Source organism: Poecilia reticulata, chromosome 4, assembly GCF_904066995.2.
Source record: "Poecilia reticulata chromosome 4, P_reticulata-male-v2, whole genome shotgun sequence".
Taxonomy (NCBI): domain Eukaryota; kingdom Metazoa; phylum Chordata; class Actinopteri; order Cyprinodontiformes; family Poeciliidae; genus Poecilia; species Poecilia reticulata.
In genome coordinates, this window is record NC_088833.1 from 6,299,791 (window position 1) to 6,323,362 (window position 23,572).

Genomic DNA, 23,572 nt, shown 5'->3' on the forward strand with positions numbered 1-23,572 from the left:
CAGGCTGGAATCTCAGGTTTCACCAAGACAGTTTTTTTTCTTCCAGAGGAGACAGACACTGATGGTCATCAGTAAAAGCCGTCTCTTATAGAGTCTGGCATCCTTCTCCCACCTTACTTTGCTTAATTTCCTCTACTTTATTTCTTCGCACTATCTTTCTCCTTTCTTATCTTCCCTTTTCCTCTCATTCATTTCCTTTGCCTTTTTTTTAATCTCATATGTTTTCCCATCTTTTTCATCGTAGAGTTGCTCCAGGAGTCTGTGCCAAATTCTACCCACAACCCTACAGTAGTGGTGTCAGCAGCAGGTGTGATGCCGTACCTTCAGGGTCGAGGCGCAGGAGCAGGCGGGGGAGACCAAAACATCTCCCATTCTGTGTCAACAACCCCTTCTGCTTCCTCCTCTTCCTGTCCCACCTCCTGCGACAGGCAGCCGGCTCCTCCCGGGACGATGGGGATCGCCCAGTCACAGGGCCAGCTGTTCTCTTTGGGCATAAGTAACTCAGGCCTTGGCCCGCCTCCACCTAAGCCCCCTGGAGGAGGGTATACATCATCAGGCCAGCACAACAGCTCAGATGGTAACAGCCTGACTAACATGGTGAGCATAGCAAGGTGTAATAACGCCACCCTGTTCCATAGCTTCTTCCTTCTGCATGCAAGATCAAACTCTTCTAGTCTCTGAAGATTTTTGTTTTACCTGCTTACACCACATTTCTTCCTTATTTAATATGAATCAGGCCTGGAACCGGTGTTTATATTAATACTAGATTAATCTATTGATTATTATTCATTAATTGATTCTGCAGATTTTCATTTAACCACTAAAACTTTTTCTAATATAGTGTTAGAATTACATTAAAAGATGCAAATAGACAAAAAAGAAAATGACGTATTTGGCCTAAAATGCAATAACAGCATTCCTAGATAATGACTTTTTTTTTTTTTTACGAATTATCATTTGCTGTAAATTATTGCAAATGATGAATTTATGCCACTTGCGTTCAGGGCATTTTTACAAAGGTTGTTATTCCTCTGACTGTGTTCTTTCAGCAAAAAGGGCCTTTTGTGAGTCTGTATTTGCCAGCTAATGATTAATCAATTACTATATTAGTTGACAATTACTTTGATAATCAATTCATTACAGTTATTCCAATTAATCGTTTCAGCTCTAATAAGAACCAACTGTAACTGCTGGTAACAAATAATTTACTGTCATTCAGGGTTTGGCAATTTCTTTTCCTAAAAAAATGAGTGCAACTATTGACTGGACACAACTTTTGCAACTATATTAGTCATAAACTGCTTATATATATATATATATATATATATATATATATATATATATATATATGTTTTATTTTCTTCTGGCAACAGCAAACATTGCAACTGATCAATAAAATGCAACGCTCATGTAACATAATACATAATACTTTAACACTTGGACATAGAAACATGCTCTTTTAAACATTGCTATATGATGTGTATTTCATGTATTAAAATACAGGCTACTCCATTGCTTCTTGATTGCCAATAATTAAGGCCGGTACTGTTGATTTTATAAACCTATGTGCCTTTTGTAACCCTCGGTTTTTTTTAATAGCCGTTTTCTTTCACATGGAATTTAAAATTGTAACACCTTTACATTTTGCTGACATCACCAGCAACAGTGATGTCAGCAAATGTTGACATGTCTATATTTCTCACTACTGAAGCTGGTAATCTTCTGACATTTTAAGACCTTCACTTTGCCTCTCCGCCTTCCTGGTTGTCTTTCCTTCTCTGACATCCCTTGCAGTCTTCACCTGCGCCGACTTGTTTGCTCTTTGATTGCGCCTCGTTTAACCACAGCACCTCTACAATACTTTAACCTGATTCCTTCCAAGTCGGTGTGCAGGCATAATCAGTGTTGAGATTCTTCTGGGAATCAATTCCCATCTTGGGATTGTCTTAGAGTGTTTTAATTGGAAAGAAAGTGTAATTAACAGAAAAACATTTCACAAAGTTCAGCTATAAAGCCTAATTATTATGTTATGAATACAGAGCCTAGGAAAGGTTTTTATACCTCTTGAACTTTCAAACATTTTGGTATGGTACACAAATGTCAATGTATTTAATGTGACAAATCAATGCAAAGTACAACATTATTATGAACTGGAAGGAGCACGGTGTGGATAAAGTGTCTTTCTCTCATCAGGTAAACTGTGGTCAGAATTCTTTACTGGGCGATCCTCCTAAAGAAGTCAGACTGCCCTCCAATCCTTACCTGAACTTGGCCAGCGTGATGCCAGGAGTCGTTCTGCAAAGTGAGTGCAGAAACGTGCACACAGGAAGAATAGCTTGATTAGGTTCTGTCTTTTATTGTGTAAGCTGTTGGACAAACGGTGTCATAGTAAGACTATAGTGGATGGTCCGCTTTTAACACCAAAACTACACTTGTATTGAATATGTTAAATTTTATTTCCAAACAATATGCGTTTGATTTGTGAGGTTTTAAATCTTCTAGGTTGCTTATTCATATGTGGAAGGCAGCCGAAGTCAGCATAGAGTCACATTTTGAATCTCTCTTGCAGCATCATTCATTTCCCTGGGGTGGATGTACATTCAGTGCCGTGTAAACATTTACGGCTCAACATGCCTTTTCCATGTAGCTCTGCTCTGGTTGGAGGCTCTGGAAAAAAAACAACACAGTCTGAGCCTGGATCATCTGTGTGTGTTCAGCTTCTATTCTCCAGTCAGCTGCAACATCAAATCCTCTGACAGGTGGAGGCCATGAAATGTTCTGCTGAGTAACTGTGGGTCCTGCCACTCATGTGGAAGTCACTTTGACAAGTTCCACCCACCTGGACATTGTTAGAGGAAAGCAAACTTGTGGACAGCAGCAGTCACTTTCAGCAGCAGATTGTACAACATGGGGGGGAAAAAAACGCTCAACATTTTTTAGCGTGAAATGAAAAATTATCCATGGGTGTTAAATGTCATAACACATTCAGGGTTTCCCCCTGAAAACGTGCTAGGGGCGCTAGAGCAGTCCACCAATGATCCACTGAGTTTTTTCGGTAAAACGTACTGAAAGTTGAGAAGAAATTTAAACACCAAGTAGTGTTAAAAAAGGCAAACACGAAAAATACAATAAATGATATACATTTCTTGAACTTGAATTAAATGCTAACTAGATAATCAGCAGGTGGATCTTAAAACAAGCTAGTCAACAATGTTGGTCACATTTAAAAGTAAAATAAATGAAGAGAAATATTACCTAAAATGGACATAATGAGTAACTAGCTGCTTCTTTCTTAAATGCGCCCAGTAAAACCTGCTGACATTCAACTGCCCCTACCACTTTGGGGCAATAAAGCGTTAATCTTTAACTGGAAAGTGATTCACATATTAACATAATAACATAATAACATTATCATATGATTACACGTACCCCACCCACCTGAGAAAAACACTATTATTTTGCACACTAGCTTGTTTTTTAACTTGTGCTATGCTGTAGCTTATGGTTTATGGATCTTCTGGTTTTGTCTGCCCTAGCAGTGATTGGTTAAAATGGTCAGGGCTGATTGGGTGAAATATGGAGTTCAATGCAAAGCAGTTCTTAAGACGAGAGCTGTTGATTTGGAGCAAAGGTCCGCTTTCCGTATGTTTTGTACTTAAACATACGGTCAGAACTACAATGGAAGGGTTGAGATTACAGAATATTCATGTGTCTCACTGACCTAGTCAAAGTCCAGACCTGGTTTAATTGTAAATATGTGGGAGAACTTGATGTTTATCAACAAACTCCATCTGATCTGTTTTTGACTCAGGAAGGTTAAATACACACACTGCACATGTTGGATTTTTATTCTAGGAAATAAAAAAAATCTAAAAATTAAACTTTTTTTTTTTTACATTATCTTATATTCAACTTTGTATTGGTCTGTTCCCAGAAGTGGATTGTGGTTGTGACGTGATAAAACGAGGAAAAAGTCGAGCCTCTGTACATCTGAATTCACACACTTCGTCTCCTGTTTGTCTCCCATCAGACTCTGTGGCTAACAAGCCTCAGGGAGGACAGCCGGGCACCGGGGTCTACGGGGCCCCAGTGGCTCCTGTGGCCTCGCAGGCCGCTGCCTCCTTCTCCCACAGCGTGGCGGCTACAACCCCCGTCCCGTACAGCTCCGACACCTCCTCCGACTTCACCCAGTACAACCAAGCCTACACCCAGGTACTGCAAAACAAATATGCTAATACGTGGATATCTGTTGCTCTGCTGGGTCACAGTTAGCACCTGAATTGCATATGTGATGGGGAGATTTAACTGTGGCTTTCTGGGAGAAGAGACGGGCAGAATGAGAGTGGATTTGGCAGCGTGTGTCTCCATCTGTCCCCTGCTCCCCTCGTTTCTCAGCCCTCCTCTCAAAATAAGTCGTGAAGCCCTCCTACGGGCTGTTTGTTCCTGCCGTCCATTCTTTTCTCTTCCTCCCCTGTCACTCCGTTTCTCCTTCTCCACTTGTCGCCGTGCCTCCTCCAGCAGCAAATGACATATCTGATATTTAGCGGCGAGAAGAAAGCCCCTTTTCTAAATGTTAATTACAATCTACTCATCCAAACAAATGAGTCATGATTAGATAACCAATAAAACTTAATTTGTCTGGAAAGATGAGACAAAGGGGGTGGGGGGGACGGGACAGAGGTGTCTGTAGGAACGATGCTTAATGAGCTACAATGACGGGAGCTGGAGGTGAGGAGCAGGATGCATGAAAACTAGTAAGCGAATCAGAGCAAACGTCTCTCTGACATGTATCTCCTGATTCTGGCTGATCTGTACTTTAGGAGGCCATGCACCAGTGGTACCAGCACTACCAGGCAGCGCAGGCACACACCTACAGCACCGCCGCCCCACAGGACGGCACGGCTGCAGACTACAGCAAGGAGCACACACAGGTAACGGGACGTAAATGCATCCTTAGAGAGTCTTATTTCCACAATTAAGGCATTTAAATTTGTTAGAAAAATGTAAGTTGACTTTAAATGTGTTCTTCACAGGTCTTAAATGTTATGGCAGAACTTTCTATGTGGTTTATTTTTCTTGAGGCACTTTTCTTTCAGGCAAACATTTGAGTCGCACACAGACATCTTCACTCTGTTCTGTAACTTGAGATAGTTGAAACTAACGCTAACTAGCTGCTAATATACTCTTGCTAGCTAACTTGCTAGTTATTTGCATCTATTGTGGGTAAGTGTAAATTCATCTGTGGTTGGCTGTACAATGCCCACTGGCTCAATTCTGTTGCCAACCCACACAATGTTACATGCATTTTGTGGAAAAGTCCGACACTACTAAAACATACAGTATGAAACTTTCTTTTCTACATTTCTGTCGTGATACAGGTCTTAAATTTAATTCATAATGGTCTTAAAATCCCTTAAGTTTGAGGTGGAGAAGACGGTAATCTCACAGAGCAAATTCAGCCTGACTGAGAATATCGTGCCTTTGACTTTTAAGAGTGGAATAAAATAGTGTTAGAAAACCTCCGTTTGTCCACATATTCATGGAGAATAACTTAGCATGTCTTTAAAAAGAACTGGGTGACACTTGGTAAGCCTTGAACAGGTTGTTATTGTGGCAGTTTTGACTGTTTTGTCATTTACATAACGGAGCCTCCTGCCATGCGACTTCTCTCCTCCCTTCCACTATTATTGATTTACAGTAAAGAAAAAATAATGTGATTATGCAACTTTGGTAAATAATATTGAGCAGCTGCAGATAGTTTATAGTATTTTGGTTTTCTTGCCCAGGTGGAAGGTGAACCTCTGCCCTGGTCTCAAGTCTTTTGGTGCCTTTTAATATATTTTTCTCCAGGATTGCTGCTAACTCTGACCAACATTCCTCTCACTAATGAAGAAAAGCATGCCCACAGCATGATGCTTTCACCAACATGTTTCATAGTAGGGGTGGTGGGTGCAGGTTAAGGTGCAGTGCAAGTCTCATTGACCAGAGCACCTTCTTCCATATACCCTTCTTGACACTCTTTCATAAAGGTCAGATTGATGAAGAGAGCAACTAATAGATCCCTGATCAACAGATTCTCCCGTCTGAGTTGTGAAACTCGGCACCATTGGATTTATACTTTGCCAAAACCTCTAAAATCCTACCTGATGTGTACCTTGGTTTTCATGACCCTTTTTGTTCACTAATGTTCTCTAACAAACATATGAAGCCTTCACACAACATCTGGATTTATACTGATTGAGTGGCTCAAGGAGGAGGAACATTCTATTAAAAGATGTTAGAAGGTTGGGTTTTATTTTGTAATTAAAAAAATATACATTGAAGTTGATGCTTGCATTATTAACCCTCCTGTTATGTTCGTTTCTGAGGTACAGCAATAATGTTCGTGGGTCAATTTGACCCAGGGAGTGTTTTATCATGCAATAGTGTCAGGAACCAAAAAATTCCTCCAAAACATTTTTTTATCTGATTATTAACTCTAATACTAACCATCTCAATCAAAATTTGTGCAATTATGTTTTTTATTTCTCAGAAATTAAGGATTAATGACAACAACTTACTCAATTACTCATTTGGACATAAAAAATGGGATTTACATTTTTTATGTCCACTGAAAAAAACCTAGACACAAAAAAACAATTTCCTTGAAAGTGATCTTTGGTAAAAATTTTTATATTACATTTCTTTTTTTTTTCAAAGGGTGATCTTTATAATTGAATTTGAGACACACATACTGTTCCGGGTCAAATTGACCTGCCAATTAAAATCAAGATAAATGAGTCATGCAGAGAGTATTTATGTTTTCCTCCACTTCTACTGAGTGTCACTCAGTGTGGGTGGAATTTGTCCACGGGAACAGAATAGGTTCCCGTCAAAAGTTGTATGAACACCTGCTTTCTCGCAGTTCATTTTAAAGTAAAGAGAGCAGGGAGAAAATGGGTTTGTGTGTGTCTGCGTGTGTGTATGTGTGTGTGTGTGGTGTGTTGTGTTGTGTTTGTGTGTGTGGTGAAATAAGGTTCATAGCTGTAAGGAAACAAACAGAATTGGACATTTTTAATCTTTTTTTGCACTTTAACTTGACTGCCGGGTCAAATTGACCCGAACAGTATCGATGTAACAAGTAGACGCAGGGGGGGCTGCAAATGTGTAAAATGAATACATTTTCAATTTATATGTAGAGTTCACCTATTAAGACAAATAGAAAAAGTTTCATGCAATAAAAATACTTGCAACTATTTTTAAAATATTTTTAAACTTTGAAACGGGTCAATTTGACTCGCAACATAATAGGAGGGTTAAAAAAAATATGCATGTTTAGAGGGTATGAATTCCTTTGCGAAACACTGTTTATAGTGAAAGATTTGTTAAAGGGCTTCCCAACCTGTTCTCAGAGTTTTTGTTTATAAATTGGGATCAACTTGTGAAGTGATAGTAATTTCTGTGACTGTAAGCTGGTTGCGTTCCAGGTTCCTGCTGCCTCCACCTACGGGGATTACACCACCTACATGCAGGCTGTCACTCAGTACTACTCCCAGCCTGCAACAACCAACCAGGCCTTCGCCAGCAAGGTACACAGTCTGACCAAGCTGCAACCAACACCTCCTATTCTCTCCATTTACGCTGAACATTTTGTTATCAGCGTTCTCTGTGGCAAAGAACAAATTTGTTTTAGCAAGTAAGTTAATGAGCAATGAAAATCCTTATACGTAAATGTAGGTAAATAAATGTAACTGAAAGCTTGATGCAAGGCAAGTTTCTGCACATTTCCATCCAATGTATCCATGTCAGCAGCACCAATTCGCAGCAAATCTCTTGTGGTACTTTACAAAAATTAACGGACGTCATTTCAAATCAATCATATACATTTCAATTGATCAAGTTCAGTTCATTATTAAAATTGGTTGCAGATTGCATCCAGTATGGGACATCTGCATAAAAAGAAAGTTCTCTATGCGGTTTTGCTTCTCTCCAAAGTAAACTGTGTCGTATCCCTCAGATTCCTTCTCTGGCATAAACACTATTTGCATGATTGTTCAGATTGGGTGACACTGATGTCATCTTTGCAGGTGTAAATAAATTGGAGAAAAGCATCACTCTGCACCCAGCACCTGATACAAACTTACCTACCTTGTATGTGTATGGTTGTCTTCAGTAATGCTGTGAGAACATGAGTAATGCCAACCATTTATTACATTTTAGTGTGCAGAATGAGTGTGTATAAATTCATAAAAGTTTACGCTCAGATTTATTCATGCATGCATGTGTGGTGTTCAGCAGCTGAAGCTTTGATAATGAACTCAATTTATGTTCACGGGAATATTTTAAACAGGTTTTGTGTGAGTGTCATAAACAAATGTGATAAATATCGAGTATGGCCTTTAACAGGCACTAGAGGGCAGAAAAGTTAACAGCTGGCAAAATCATGAGATGCAAATTATAAGTGTTCAATTTAAGGGGGTAGTTTTATCCTTGCAGTTACTTGACTGATCCTTTTTTGCATCGCTGTGTGTGTGTGTCTTTGTTGCAGGAAGTGGAAGTGTGTAAGCCTTTGGGGGTCCCTCTGCATGCAGTCAGTAATGGTCCAGCACCTCCTCCCGCAGTCCTACCTGCCGCCGCCGTGCTCCCAGCCTACAGCACCCTGCCTTTAATGCCCGGCTTCCTTGGAGCGCCACACCCACCTGCAGCTACACCCACCTCCGTCACACATGCACACACTGCAGCCACCGACTGGAACACGTACTATTATGTGAGTAGAGATTACATAAAAGCATCAAGCTGTTGGCCATTTGTACTTTCATACTTTTCTAAGTGAAGCTCAGAGGGGAGAAAAAAAAGGTAATATAATATTTTCAGCAGCTTAAAAAAGAAAATCTTAGTATTTGGTTTTGCAGGTAAGTCCCTTAGAATTTCATACACAGCGTTAATCAGCAGGTTAGATTTTTTACTTTATGATTTTCTGTCAGTCTAACAGTTTCTGTCGGTATCTCTCATTATCAGCACCATTGTAAATTTAGTAGACTGTTAGCTTTATAAAGACTTATTGAAAGTCAAAGGTTACATTACAATAAAAACAAACAGAATTTCAATCTATTTCAAGCTTAAACGGCAGGTTTATTAATGTTAACATGTTCTCAATCAGCACACTTACTGTGGAAAATATAAACTGAATACCATCATGATCATTTTAAGTCGTTGGATTTCATTTCCTCTCTATTTCTTGAAATAGTCAAAGTAAAATGTTTTACAAAGTGTTGCTGAGGGGTTTTTCACTAACATTACAGACCAGATGTCATACATGAACTGAAGCTAAAGAGCCATAAAAGGTTAATTCCCTTCTAAGCTTTGAATTGAAATTACAGGGAACAGTTGTATTGACCAGAATCCTTAAATGGTCATATGTTTTAGTCTATAAAAGCTACAGAAATACTGAAAGCCAAACAAATGTTCTACTCATATAAATCTAGTGCTTTGGGAATGAACGTTGAGACATTAGTACAGCCTGTTCTTTGGTTTGTACATTAAAAAACCCAGAACCAATTAACACGGTGCCTACACTGCCTAATATGTTTGGTATTTGAATTCCAGTCTTAGCCAAGTGTGAAAAAACAAAATAAGAGGATTGAAAATATTATTTCAAACATCCTCTACTATATTCTGTCATTGTGTTCTTCTTTTCTTTTTTTCCTGTCTTCCCTTTGTCACCCCTTTCCTTTCCTAGCATCCTTCCTTGTTTCCCCCTGAATGTCTCATCCCTTCTGTTCTCATGTCTTTAACTTCTTTTCTTGTGCCCTACCTTGGTTCATTTCTTTCTTCCTCCTATTTTCCTAGTTGTTCCTCTTTCCATTGTTCTGTTCTTGTCACATTCCTCCTCTCCTTCCTGCCTTCTGTTTTTCCATCTTTCCTTTATTTCTCCATTATGTTTTTTTTGCATTTCGGGAGGTATGTCTTACCTCCCTTCTGTCCTTCTGTCTTGTCTCCATCCTTCTCCCTGTCTTCCTTCCTTCCTGTTTCTGGTATTTTCAAGATATTTAAGTTTGCACTCTGTGGAAATATCTGGTATAAATTCATATTTAACTTTTATTATTAATAATTTAAACATGTGCAAAGAACTGAGAACTGTGGAAAATGTAAGTCAAAATAGATTTGTAGAAAAAGGTTGGAGCCCTGAATTACACATCAGGGTTGTTACAGAAAGGCTGGAACACTTTCTGTACCAAGCCAGTCCTTCAAAGTGATGGTGCCAACAACTATTCCTCCATCCACCCTCCTATTAAATATATAATTATGAATATAATGATACCGTAGAGGTAAAACATCAGTGCAGCTTGCTTGGCTTTTTCTTTCCTCTTGTTTTGGTTGAAGAAGTTTAAGGCTGTATAATCTGCAGGAGGTTCACGGAAAGGAACACCGACGACGTAAACCAAACAGTTCCAGACTTCCTTGCCGGGTCTCGCCTTTAGTGAGATTTACGTTTGTTTGTGCAAACTGCCTCTGTGGCCCCCTTCGCTCTGCAGCGGCGGCCTGCTGAATCTGTACAAGAGCTGCTTCCTTTTTACTCTCAGTATTTCTCTTTAACAGCATTGAGAATATTTAGTATCTTACCTGTATTAGACCATATGCAGATCAGTGGATGAGTTCCTTTGGACTTTCTTTACATTCACTTTGCGTAGAGCTTGTTTTCCGCTATGGTTTCAATAGCAGATATGTGCTCTTCCCATGCCTTGTGAAGTTTATTTATTTATTTACTGTTTTAATAATAAAAGCTAATTGCAACACTAATTTATCTGTTTTTATGCATCATCTGCTTAGGCATTTGACAACAGTGTTCCAGTAATAGGATGAGGAAGATTTTGCTGGTTCATTTAACTGTTGTGCTTTAAACATCTAGAATATGAAGTTGCCCCACTTCAAACGTAGGCCTGTCACAATAACTAATTTCACTGGATAATAAATTGTCCCAGAAATTATTTCAATAAATTGTGTTTTTTTTTTTGTTTTGGTTTTTTTTTAGACCAATTTCAAGTAATACATGGATAATGGCATAATGATTAAAGTTTTCCCTCTCAAAGACCAATAAACTTACATTTTTTTAAAGAACACTCTACACAGAAACTACAAGACATTTTAAATATTCAAATAAAACGCAACAACCAAAAACAATAAATAAAAGGGAAATAAAAACCACACACACATCCGAAACCATAAATAAAATTAGTTGTCATTTATTTGTAAACAAAATCTCCCTTCAAAAATCATTAATCACCAGAATAGAAATGATTAAGATCATTTTAACTGATCATACAATCGATTAACTGCTACAGGCTTATTCAAGCAAACACTGTGGGTTAAAAATTACCTTTTGCCGAATAACTGTTTTTTGTTGGGGTTTTTTAAACGGCTTTGAAATGAAACATTCTGATCCGTCCGTGGATTAAAACGTTTTCACATCCTCTCCCGCCTGTCGTTTTGTGTCTCCTCAGAACCAGACCCGTGGCATTAAGAGGGACTACCCTCAGCTGGCGGTGCAGGAGGCGCCGCCATCGGAGGGCGCGTACATCGGCCAGCACTCCCAAGGCCTGGGGGGGCAGTACGCCGACTACTTCAAGAGGAAGAGGCTGTAGAGTGAACCCAATGACCTTAAAGCCCACAGCTTCAGGAGGGAGACACAACCAGCTGGATGTCACGGCTCCCTCTAGTGGCCTTTTCTGTGGCTGCCATTGTGCGTCCCTGCAGTAGGTGTCAGGTTGGGTTGAGTCAGGGTTGCAGATGGCCGGAGTGAAAACAAGCCATAGTGCTCTTTGATTTTGAAACTTTAGTACACTCTACCACAGTATTGCTTTTGTCTTGTTCAAGCCTTAACTATTTATCTTAAATGTCAGTTTCTCTGTCACTGTTCCTAACTAATATTATCCTGTACATCTTTTTTTTTTTTTTTTTTCAAACATAATCTAAAGTATATTATATGTGTGTGTAGAAACATAGATTATGTTTTTTCAAACATAATCTAAACTAAAGTATATTATATGTGTGTGTAGAAGCTGCTTTTGTATTTGCAGGCAGCTGACCTGTCTGGATGCTGAAACTGCCCCCCTTTGGTCCTTTCCATGTCTTTTTTTTTTAAAAAGAAACTCTCAAATTTGATTCGTCAGTCAGACTGACATGCATTTCTTCTAGCTTCACTGCCTTTTATTACCCAGGACTTTCTCTAAACCTACCCGAGGGTGTGTGTGCGTGTGTGTGTGTTTTGTGTGTTGCTTTGCTGTTATCTGTAGGAAGCGTCAGCCATTTCTATCCCAAGTTTTGGGAGAACATCAGGAAAAAAAGGGTCTAAACCGATCAAATCCCTTAATTCCCTAAAGTCCCTCAATAGTTGGATTTTCAGACGTAGACTGAGGGAATAACTAAATTAACTGCTGTGTAAATATCGCAGTGTAGTATAGAATATATAAAGCCATGCGTAACAGACAATAACACATCAAATAAAGGGCGTTTTGATGCTCATTTTTGAGTGTGGTGTACAACAGAAAAAAATATTCAGCGTCAGATTTGTTTTGTCGATCTACAATATACTCTTATATATTTGTAATATAATATTCCGAGGCAGTTTGAGTATTGTATTAACAATAAGTCCTGATGAGACTTTAACGTAGTTATTTGGTTTGTTTTGTACTGTTAAAGCCAAATATTCGGGTGCAGTTTTCCTCCTCTGCTGTTTTTGTTGTAAATCATTTTCTCTCTTTTTTTCGTTTTTCTGAACGTTTTGTTGAATCTGTAACGGGAGCTTTAATTTCATATTCAGCCGCCACTTTCATAAAGCTTTGAGACTGTAGAAATGATTCGACCCAGAATCACTGCACAGCTAAGAAAAACCATGGCTGAGGATTCTGCACGGGAACTGTTAAATATTAATGGTTGAAAGTAATAAAATGGCCCCATCCCCTCCTTAAAATACATTTGTTTTATTTGTAGAAAAATAATTCAGCAGTTCCATTGAGCCATTGAATTAGCTCTGACATTTAGCAGTTTGATTGGATTTGCACAATGAACATACAGTTCTGGTACAGTCATCAGCATGAAATTATGTTTATTTGTGTGTTTTAATGATTTATTTGAACTGTTTTTTTGTTTGTTTGTTTGATATAGATTCAGTTATTTTCATTTGATAAAAAAAATATTTATTCCCGAATTGAACATTTCCACTGGTATTCATATTTTGTAGGAAACTCCTTACCATCACCCTAAACTTTAGTTCTCTTCACAGACTTGCTATCGGTGTGAAATCTGGACATTAATCGTTGCTTCTGGTCAGAAGAAACACGTTGATAAAATTAAAACATTGTGTTTAAATCGGAAGGAACGGCTCACCGTCTTACTCACAGTGATTGAATGAAAGCTGGTGGTCAGAACTGTGTGTTAAACAAAATGTTCCTCTTAATTTATTTGGCCAGTTTAGTAGCAGTGGAGTCAACCAGATTATTTTTTCATGTGATTAAGATAGTTTGTAAGAGTTTTTCTGTATTTAAAGTTGTATGATGAATGAAATCTAGATTTTTTTTTTTTTTTTTGCACAGTTGAAACCAGATATTTACATACACTGTACAAAAACAAATGCATAAACTTTTTTTTTTCTCCGACATTTATTTGGACTAAATCAGCAATGTTAATCATAAGTCGCTTCTGAAATAATGGCTTCCTCTTTGCTGGATGGCCTTCCAGTCCATGTTGGTAGAAAACATCTCATTGTGTTTAATGACACGTTTGCCAGCTGGAGCCGCCATCGCCACAGACTCTCCTGCTTTTGGTCTGCAGTGAGACCAAAACACTGTAAGCCGTCTGCTTCCTGAACAGCGTGGCGGCTGGACGGTTTCTGGGTGTTTATGGTTGCGTGGAATTGTTTGAACAGATTAATGTGGCACCTTCATACGTCCGGGAACTGTAACCAAGGATGATCCAGGCGAGTAGAGCTTTTTCTGATATGTTGGAAGCGGTGTGTTTGAGGTGCTGCTTCATAATCAGAGGCTTTCAAAGCCGTTATACAGTCTGGACTTTCCCAAAGTATTTGAAAGCGCAGTAATCTTGCTGTATGTAACCTGAAACAGGAAACACACAGCCTTTGTTGGACAGTGTATGTAAATAGCTAGATTAATCTGAGTATAATACTTTTTTTTTTTTTTTTAATGTATTCCTTACAAAAACAATTTCAGTTAGTTTTTGGTAATATTGTAAAGCCAGTATACAGAGAAGGTTTGTTTTTTTTTTTAGTCACAGTTTGAACATTAAGGTTTAAGTGCACTGACTTAAAAAAAGGCAATAACCACGACTCCAACTACTGTCAAAGGATGAATGTATAAGGTTTTTATTTGAAGTCTTCAGCCATTCTAAACTGGCACTGGTTTATACACATGGTTACAGCTTTCTCATTTTTTCTATCTCTATTTTTTATGTCTTTGCATTTTGCTTATAAATTTCAGAATTTTATATCTCTGAGAACAATATCACTTGTATTGCCGTGGCAGTAATGCTCACGCGCTGTGAAAACCAACAACAATGGCACGAGCGAAAGCAAACCCAGACGTGTTTGTGACTGCAGGTCGGATCGATGTGACGTTTACATCCACGCAGAAAAAACGGGAGATCAGATTGCCGAGATTCAGGTATTCTTTTCAGATTGTAATGAGGGTCATTTTGGTCCAGTAAATAAAAATAATGACCTCCTAGAAAATAACATTTACACCAAAACTAAACCAGGTCAGACATTCATTGCATAGCAATTCTAATATTTGAGATGGAGAATCTGTTGGTGACAAAATAAGCTGTGCTGTACTTTGAATATAAACTCTTAGCATTTGTATGGAGCAGTAATGTAAGCAGACAAAGCGCCTTGCAAAAGTTTTCCTACCCTTGGAATGTTTTCCAGTCTTTTCTTAAACCATGAAATTACTAACTTCAATGGATTTCATTAGGATAAAAGGCTTTCTAAAATTAAAAAAACTGAAAAGTGTGGTGTGCATTTTCATTTAGTCCCTTTGTGTTGTTTTTCACTGTGGTTACTGCTGGTCTCTCTACCAGCTTTGTATATTGACTGAAATTTGTGTTTATTCAGTTTGTGTCCATTCTTTATAAGATTTAGATCTGGACTTTGACTAGGCCATTTTTGCAGACGAATATGCCACTGTATCTCTGGCTGAAAGTTTAGGGCTTTTATCCTATTGAAAGGTGACATCAGTACATTGAAGTTTGTGGATGATGGGGGTAGAAATACTTTTGCAAGGCACTACGACGGCTTGAAAGAATTTGTACTTCATGTTTGGAACCTTGTGAGCATCAAATTAGCTGGTCAGTTTTATTGAATTTACTGCCAGAAAACCTGGATTTTTAAATGTGCATACAAGTTTCATGCAGTAACTGGGGAAAAGAAAAGATTGTTTGTGTCTGATCAGCCTCTGTCCCTCTGTTTGTGCTTTTAAGTGTCTGCATGTTTCACTTTTTTCTTTTAAATTTTCATTCGTGTTGTATATGAGAGCCTCCATCTTTAGCATTTATTGGAGATTAGTCCTAACTACAGTGTATATGCTTAAACCCTCAGATTATTCCGTTGAATTCGTCCCAAACTACCACACAGCCAGTCGGCAACGGCTGGTAATCTATATTCAAAACGCTTAATTATCATATTGGAAGCACTTTGCTGTCATCTGGTGGCCACAGTTTACATGATTGTCTAATTTAGCCCATTTTCACGTTAAACCTCCCAACTGTATCTGCTGGACTGTGCTGTATTCACTTAAACAATCTATTTAATTTAGAATCTCCTTGTCGGCAAAAACTATTTCTTGCACATAAATTGTAAATCAATTCAGGCTTGAGGTTTAATCTAAATATTATCAGCTTATAATTTGGAAGATTCCTTTTATTGGTTAAATATTTATGCTTAATTTTTTTAATTTATTTATTTTTGTCTAATTCTACAAGCATTGCTACTGCTTCTTGTTCTTGTCATAGTAATACAATTTATTAGTGTTGTGGATCCAAATGACTCAGTTTATGTTTGTCATTTGGTTTTTGTAGTTTAATTTTTTTTGATTCGTCATTTTGTCTCCTATTAAGAAAAAAGTTGCTCTTACATCTTTTTGTGTTGAGACCATTTTGTATTTGCTCAGGTTTTTTTTTCTCCATTTGGCTTTATCCCTCCTCGCTCAACTCAAACCGCTCTCACACATTACGGTGGACTCTGGTCTGTTCCAGCACTGGAAGTTGATTTCCCTCCATCGTGAGCAGCTATAACGGTGATTGGTCTTATTTGACGATGGAAACAAACGCCTCAGGAGTGAGCGTTGTGTCGTAGCCACAGGTGGAGCTTAAGATCGAGGCAGCAGGATTTGAAAAGTATTTGTTGAGCTTGTCTGCTGTGCCATCTGTCTCTTTTACTTTTGCTTCAAATAGCTTTCTGTCTGTTGTACCGACCATTTTCTTCACAATATGCCATTATCGCCGTCTCAAAATCGTTTGAGAATACAGACAAACCACTTCAGATCGTGAAAATGAAGCTTTGTGTTCCTTCCCCTGCTACCACATACCTTATATTGAGAGGAACCGGGTTACTGAAATGATTTTAGATTCATATGGATGTGTTGGAGCAGCACAATATTGTTCAGATTTCCTCCAACTGCCAGATGATTAGCCAGTTGTTGTTTTTTCTTGGGGCTGCTTATATTCTCTTTGGCTTCCCAGCTCTGTGTCTTGAAGTATTATTCCATATTTTATCATTTCATATTTATTCCATATTTTTCTCATGTTGCTTCCATATTTGGTAATATTTCTGAACATTTATGCTTTCATTTCGTTTTGTCTTCAGTAACTTCTTCAAATAACACTTCACATATTAAAAATATTGGGACACTTTTCTATATAAGATTTCCTTTTTGCAAACCCAAGACAGGAAATAGGTTTACCCACTCTGCTGGATCCCACAGCTTAACTACTGCTGTTTATTTAATGTAAATGCATGGAATTATATTTGGGTCAACTGTAATTTACAGGATTGATCATTTTGTCTTCAGCCAGAAAATATGTAATTTCACATTAATTTCATTTTCACATTTAAAATTTCAGCTGAACATTTATATACTTTTAATGTATTAATATCTTTCTTTAGGAGCAACAACTTTCTTATATTTTCTATAATTATACAGCAGACAGTTATGAGGAGAAATTATCCTTCATTTCAGAACCGTTGACTTATGTGTGTTTGTATCATCGTCTCATCAGTTCCATGTCTCTGCTTTGACTTTGTCCAAGTCTTTGTCTCAATACAATTTTAAATGACATTTTTATGAGCAACAAATTATCCCCTTATAATGATGCATCCACCATGCTTAATCATTTTTGCATTTTCTTCTTGTACCTGTGTAAATTTTCAAGTAATTACTAATATTTAATTGAAAAAAAAAAAATGCAATAAGCAAAGCTCGAACTGATGTGCTGTATTTTAGGCTGCCAGTGTTCTGTATATTTGCTTAAAAACGTTACAATTATTTGTGTCATTTGGGTGGAGGAGTATGGAGGGACATGCTCATGTATTGTATGTATAAAATGGTGTCCATCCATTTTATTATTTTGCACAAAAAGGGATGCTTCATCTGGACCCACCGTTTGCTTTTTGTATCTGCAGAGGCATTTGTGGGATAGTATTGTTGGTTTTATTTTATTTACACCAAAAGATTCTTCACCAAACTAGACAGACGGTGGGCTTGGGTTCATTTCAGACTTCCAGTTTCATGCCTCGTGTCTGAATGGCTGAAGCAAAGAGCATTTCCAGCCTGTATCTGTCAGTACATGACTTTAATCGTCTTCCTGTAAGAAGCAATCGGCTGGAGATGTGAGTAATTATAAATTAACACTCTGTCGCTCCTTCGTTTATTTGTTCTCGGTAGGTTTCTGTCTGCCGCTTCTTGAGTTGATTACAACTTCTCAGTTCCGGCTGCCGTGATCCATTGAGTTGCAGATAATGAACCGACGTTCCATGCACTGACACCGTGTGTTTGTCTGTCGTGCTCTTAAAATGAGTTCCTGGAAGGCAACGGAGAAATGGGGTGGAGGGGGGGAGAGACTGAAAGAAAATTGGGGGAAAACAACTTCAGCTGCCTTCAGCCGCTCAGCCTGCAGGGATTATTCCTCCACTGTCTGCTCGCTCACTGAAGTGTGTGTTGTGTCTGCTAGACTACTGCGCTTTGCAGGCACCTGTAGAGCTGTCACATGTCTGCTCGATGCTTGGGGGATGTGAACCAAACTGTGCGCTTGTTACCTGCAGAGTGAATCATTCTCATCATCAACAGAGTAAGGGATTATTAGAGATGCTAAGGTGACAGATAGCATTACTTTCTCTAAATTTTTCTTCTTGTTTTGAGTTTGGCAGTGTCATTCTGATCAACACACACATTAACTGAAGCTAATAGCATGCTAGTGGGTGATTTTCTCTGAAATGAGGTGATGGTGGTCTGACACAACAAATAGATTTTTGGAGGGGTTAAATTGAGCAGAAAATCTTCGCTTCATGGAGGGGCCCACAGCTATTGAGAAACAATTGCTTCCTGGGGGCAGGAAGCAGTCCATGGACTGTGAACATTTCATTTGTTTCTTTCAAAAGATTATCTTGGCTCTGGGGGGCTTTATTTGACAGAAAAGCGGCTTGTGAGAGAGGGGAAGACATTCGGCAAAGGTCAACAGGCTGGCGCTCAGACCTGTGACGCCATGTGCATGGGTCGCGTGCCAACGGTGCGCTAACGATTAGCTGTGACGTATATAATGCACCAATTCGACACTATGAAGCTGACCAGAAATTCCCTGTGCTGTAAACAACCGTTCTGAGAAAACAGAAGTGCCCAGCGGAACAACACGGCTGTTTTAATTCAATATATGAAAAGCGTGACCAACACGGTCTGGACGGCTTCATTCGCTTCCTCCGCTGCCACTGCTAAAACTGCAGGTAGATGACGATCTGTCTGTGTTAGCAGGTGGAATTGCTCTGAGTTTAGGTTAAAATTCAGACTTCCTGTTCTGTTGTTGGGTTTCACAGTGTACTTGTGTGAGAATCTGCACATTACAGATTGATCAGTAGAGGTTGCACTTTGCAACAGTGAATGAACATGGAAATTTCTTGATCACATGTTTGCAATATTTATACACTTGGGTGTTTTTTTTTTTGTTTTGTTTTGTTTTTTGACCAATTTAATGGTTGTAAATAATTCCCAATTGGCTGTTTACTGGTCCACACTAACATTTTTTGCTTTTCAAGTGTGTTTTCTAACAAACTAGAGTTTGGGGAATTTTATATCACACTGACATTAATATTGTTTTACTGTTGAGATATTTCTAGAGCAGATTTGGCATGACATCACACTGCTGTACAATATAGAACCGTTTTCATTTGAACATGTTGCTTTAAACTTAGAAGAAAACTGAGACCTTTTATTTATTTTTTCATTAAGAGTTTATGTATCTTTTTTTTTTCTTGAAAAATTATACATATGTTTTTTCTTAGAGCAGAAGGATTTGCCTTTTACATTCCTAAATAAAATGTGGATTAAAGCGCATCGTGTGATCTTGACCATGTCGTCTCTGCCTGACAGACCATCGCCATGGTGGCATTTAGAGCAGAAAAAGTCCCTTCAGCTCCAAGCAATTCCACTAATGTGGATAAATACACTTTTTATACTTGTGGAGTATTGTGAAACTACATTTAAAAAAAAAGTTATATGCATAAACATGTTCAACCATAAAATGTGGGATTATTTTAAAATAAAGTCACTTGGTTGGAGCAACTCTTGCCCATCTAACGTCGTCTCCCGGTGAACTCTGCAGCTGTTGCTCTTGTGCAGCAGAACATTTACAGATTATGGGTTCTGACATGCCTCCACTTGCTCCGTGTAAGGCTGCAAAAAGGATGGAAAGTGAAGCGCTGCTGCCCCCCAGTGCCCGTCTTAGAAACACTTTTCCATAAACATGTTAAGCTTACAGCATGTTGGGCTCATTGATCAATTGCACAATAAAAAAGATACAAACAAAAACACAGTTCCTGTGCAAATGCAGGTTAAACAGTTGATGCAAAGCAAGATGATGGTTTTTTTCTAATCAAGTTGGACATTTTCTAAGGCTTCAGACTAATTTACCTCAATTAAAATTGTGCTACTGATTTTTCTGCGTTGGACTGAAAGTCATACAGCTATTTGATTACTGGCTCTAATTTAATTCCACCTCTTGGAAGCTGCATTTGCACAACAAATCTAAGTAAACCGATAAAAATCCATGATGCTCAACTCGGATCGTGCTATTTTTCTCTCAAAAAAGGAGTCCATGTCCCAGCAGCGGCACAAACCGTTCATCCTTTCATGATCCCATGTCTTCAGAGCACTACGGTATCCTAGCAGGTCCAGAAACATCAACCACTTTATGTAGAATATAAGATTCATTTCTTCATAAATGTTCATCACAACAGGAAATACCAGGATTATAAGTTCCAAATGCGAAGTATCTAAAAGTATGGTTAGGCATATATATATTTTTCCCCCGATGACGCTGAAGGTTTATGGGCGATTATGACAGAGAATTTCCTCTGCGGCGTGAAGCTGAACATGCAGCTAAAGGTCCGATTTGGCAGCTCGCTCCTGGTCCCATGTTGCTTTCACAACAGAACCTTGTGGAGGTTTACAGGCTGTTCTGTTGGTGGTGCTGCTGCAGGATGGACAGCTCCTCAATCAGACGCTTGAAGGTGATTCTCCGCTCCGGAGTGTGCTCCCAGCACTTCCGCATCAGCTCATACACCTGGAAAATAAAACAGGATTTTAAACACTTTCTCAGTTTGTCTTAAAGCAGGACGATGTCCAAAGTCAAGGCCACAACTGCAATGCAGGATACAAGTCTGCCACCCATTTACACGTGTGGCTACATTCTGATGCATAAATTACTGTACAGTGTAATTTGTACGAACAGGAACATTTTGTTTGTGAACAAGCAGTCAAATTTTAAAAAGCGTCAGATTAATTATTCTGTCAATTGATTACATTGTAAAACTGAAAAATATGAATACAACTTAATTTTTTTTTTTTAGAAAAACCCTTACGATATCAAAAATCTGAATCATTTGAAGGTAGCTGAACACCTTGTGACTTGTTTAAAAGTTGAATGAAGTTTCTAATTTGAAGTAGGCTTTAGTAGTGAGCTGTCAAAGATGTTGATTTTTGTGGAATTCTAAAGAATTTTATTAGAACTGAAATGTGCATAAAAGTTTAAATATTTACAAAATTGTAAAAAGCTGAAATTACCAAAAGACATAGCAAAAGGTTTTTGTGTTTTTTTCCCCCCGGCTGAAGTATGCAGAAGTAGGTAAGAGCCAGAAAATGTAGAGAGAATCTTCAGTCTAAAATCTTACAATAGAAAATGTAAGACATTATTTACAGCTGCCTTTCTTTTAATTAGGTAAACCTGCAAAACCCTCTTATGGGTTGGATTTACATGCCAAAAAAACCTGACTGCTGTACCAAATGTATTTCAGCTTAGTTTATTATTTTTTCCCGGCCTGTGAGTGCTTATGCCTTGACAATTTTGTCCACGTGACAAAAAGTTTGGACACCCCTGTTTATGTTGCTAACTTGAACTTTCCCAAACCTTCAGACCACACTTCAGCCTTTGAAAGCTTTTAGCTAGGCCCCTTACACGGAGAAGCAGATGTTTGCTCTGGAACTGGCTCAGACAGATTGGAGTTCTGTCTGCACACACTAATGTGAAGGAAAAACTTTAACGAAAGTTAAGAAAAATCATAAACGAAGTTACTTACACGGCCAGGGCAACCTTCAGGACAAGCCAGTCGTTTTCCCTCCTGCAGAACATTCACCAAGCGGACGATGGTCATCTGGCCTTGAGCTCGCCCGATCATATCTAGGAAGCACTGTGAAGGTAAGGACGAAAGCAAATCACAGAGTTATTGGTCATGTTTTTACTTGCACTTCAATATAAAAAGAAATATAGTAAGCCATTACATTTTCTCATTATTTGTGCCTTTTTAAATGTTTGTTTTGTACCATAAAATTAAAATTGTTACTGTGACCAGCTGTTTGCAGTTTTTAAGATTTTGGAATGTAACTGAATGGATGAAAAAATTCTGAACATCAGAAAAACGGTTCAAACATTTTATCACCGGGTTGTAAAAAAGTGGAAATTATGAAAACCTATTTTAGTAAATTACTGTCTATAAAGGTTCCTCCGTTCTTCAGTTTGGTTCTCAACATCATCCACAGATAAAAGCATGATGTCGGTGATGGATCTCCATAATAAACTAGACTTGCACCGTTGGCACAGAATGCTGCTTGGATCGCTTCTAGCAAAACGCGTCATCTGCTTTTATTGGCCGAAGAATTGTGCCATCTGCCACAGGCAAATAGCCATGTGGGCAATGCACAGACAAATACAGTTGGTTGAGTATGAATGTACATGTGTTTTAATGTAGAATCGTCCGAGTAGAAACGGGGAACACTGACCGTCATTGGGCTTTTGGACGAATCGCAGTAGGTGATGATTTCATACATGGTCACACCGAAGGACCAGACATCTGAAGCGAGGTAAAACTTGCACTGAGTCAGACACTCAGGAGCATACCTGAAACACAGAAAATGGGTTAAAAAAGGTTTGTTATTCATATGTAAAGTCATTTTAAAAAAACAAACAAAACAACATGTTCGCTAGTCATCTTTGTTCTCAACTAACCAGAAGACGGGGCTGTCGTTTTCGTCCTTGACCGTGTAATAACCGTTGTTTTCCTTGAGGCTTTTTGTGAGGCCAAAATCTCCGATCTTCACCATGCCTTCTTTTTCCACCAGCACGTTTCGGGCTGCCAGGTCGCGGTGGATGTAGTTCCGAGATCCCAAATAATCCATGCCCTACAAAAAAACAAAAAAAACACACACACACATTAAACATAAACGAGAAAGTCTTTAGCAACTTGAGACTGAATAATCTGACATGACAAAAGGTCCCAGGAGTAAAGATTGTATTACCCGACATATCTGGATGCAGTAGCTTAGCAGGGTGCCAAGGCTGGTCTGGCTCTTGTATCTGGGAAGATACTCCTTCAAACTGCCCAGTGGAAGATACTCCATTATCAGCTTGATGGTCTTTCCACCTAGAAATCAAACACAAAGTAGTACATAATCGTGCAGTGGTAGGAAAATGAATCAAAGATGAGCTAGAAAACAAAAAAAAACATCTAACATGGTAGTCACTTTTTATTATGATGCACCTAAACACATCCAGGTGAAACGACTTTACCTTTACTTCAACATTATGCTCTGTAGGGGTGTGACTTCTGATTGTTTTGGTAATCAATTATTCTATTGTTTATTCTGATGATTAATTGGATAAAAAGCTGGCACGTTCGTTGGATTTTTTCCATTCAACCACTTAAGCCTAGAATTTTTATACATTAAAAATACAATCAAAGATGTAAAGGAACTATTTAATATTTTTTAAATAAGAAAAACATTTTATTGTCTAAATTGCTGAAGTTTGATCACTTGTATCAAAG

General features: G+C 38.5%; 2 protein-coding genes across 2 annotated transcripts in view; one reads left to right on the plus strand and one right to left on the minus strand.

Annotated features, from left to right (window-relative positions):
- raver2 (ribonucleoprotein, PTB-binding 2) overlaps positions 1-19,589 on the plus strand; it is a 90,606-nt gene extending 71,017 nt beyond the window's left edge. Inside the window, exons 10-16 of the mRNA XM_008406157.3 lie at positions 245-597; positions 2,194-2,302; positions 4,031-4,212; positions 4,821-4,931; positions 7,467-7,568; positions 8,528-8,746; positions 11,481-19,589. Of these exons, the coding sequence (XP_008404379.2) occupies positions 245-597; positions 2,194-2,302; positions 4,031-4,212; positions 4,821-4,931; positions 7,467-7,568; positions 8,528-8,746; positions 11,481-11,621 (1,217 nt within the window). The 3' untranslated portion in view covers positions 11,622-19,589. The remainder of the gene's footprint in view (positions 1-244; positions 598-2,193; positions 2,303-4,030; positions 4,213-4,820; positions 4,932-7,466; positions 7,569-8,527; positions 8,747-11,480) is intronic.
- Positions 19,590-19,669: 80 nt separating this feature from the next.
- The window catches only part of jak1 (Janus kinase 1), a 31,513-nt gene continuing 27,610 nt past the window's right edge, over positions 19,670-23,572 (minus strand). The window contains exons 21-25 of the mRNA XM_008406151.3: positions 23,046-23,170; positions 22,756-22,928; positions 22,530-22,647; positions 21,830-21,940; positions 19,670-20,817 (exon numbers count right to left, since the gene is read on the minus strand). Coding sequence (XP_008404373.1) covers positions 20,701-20,817; positions 21,830-21,940; positions 22,530-22,647; positions 22,756-22,928; positions 23,046-23,170 — 644 coding nt within the window. The 3' untranslated portion in view covers positions 19,670-20,700. The remainder of the gene's footprint in view (positions 20,818-21,829; positions 21,941-22,529; positions 22,648-22,755; positions 22,929-23,045; positions 23,171-23,572) is intronic.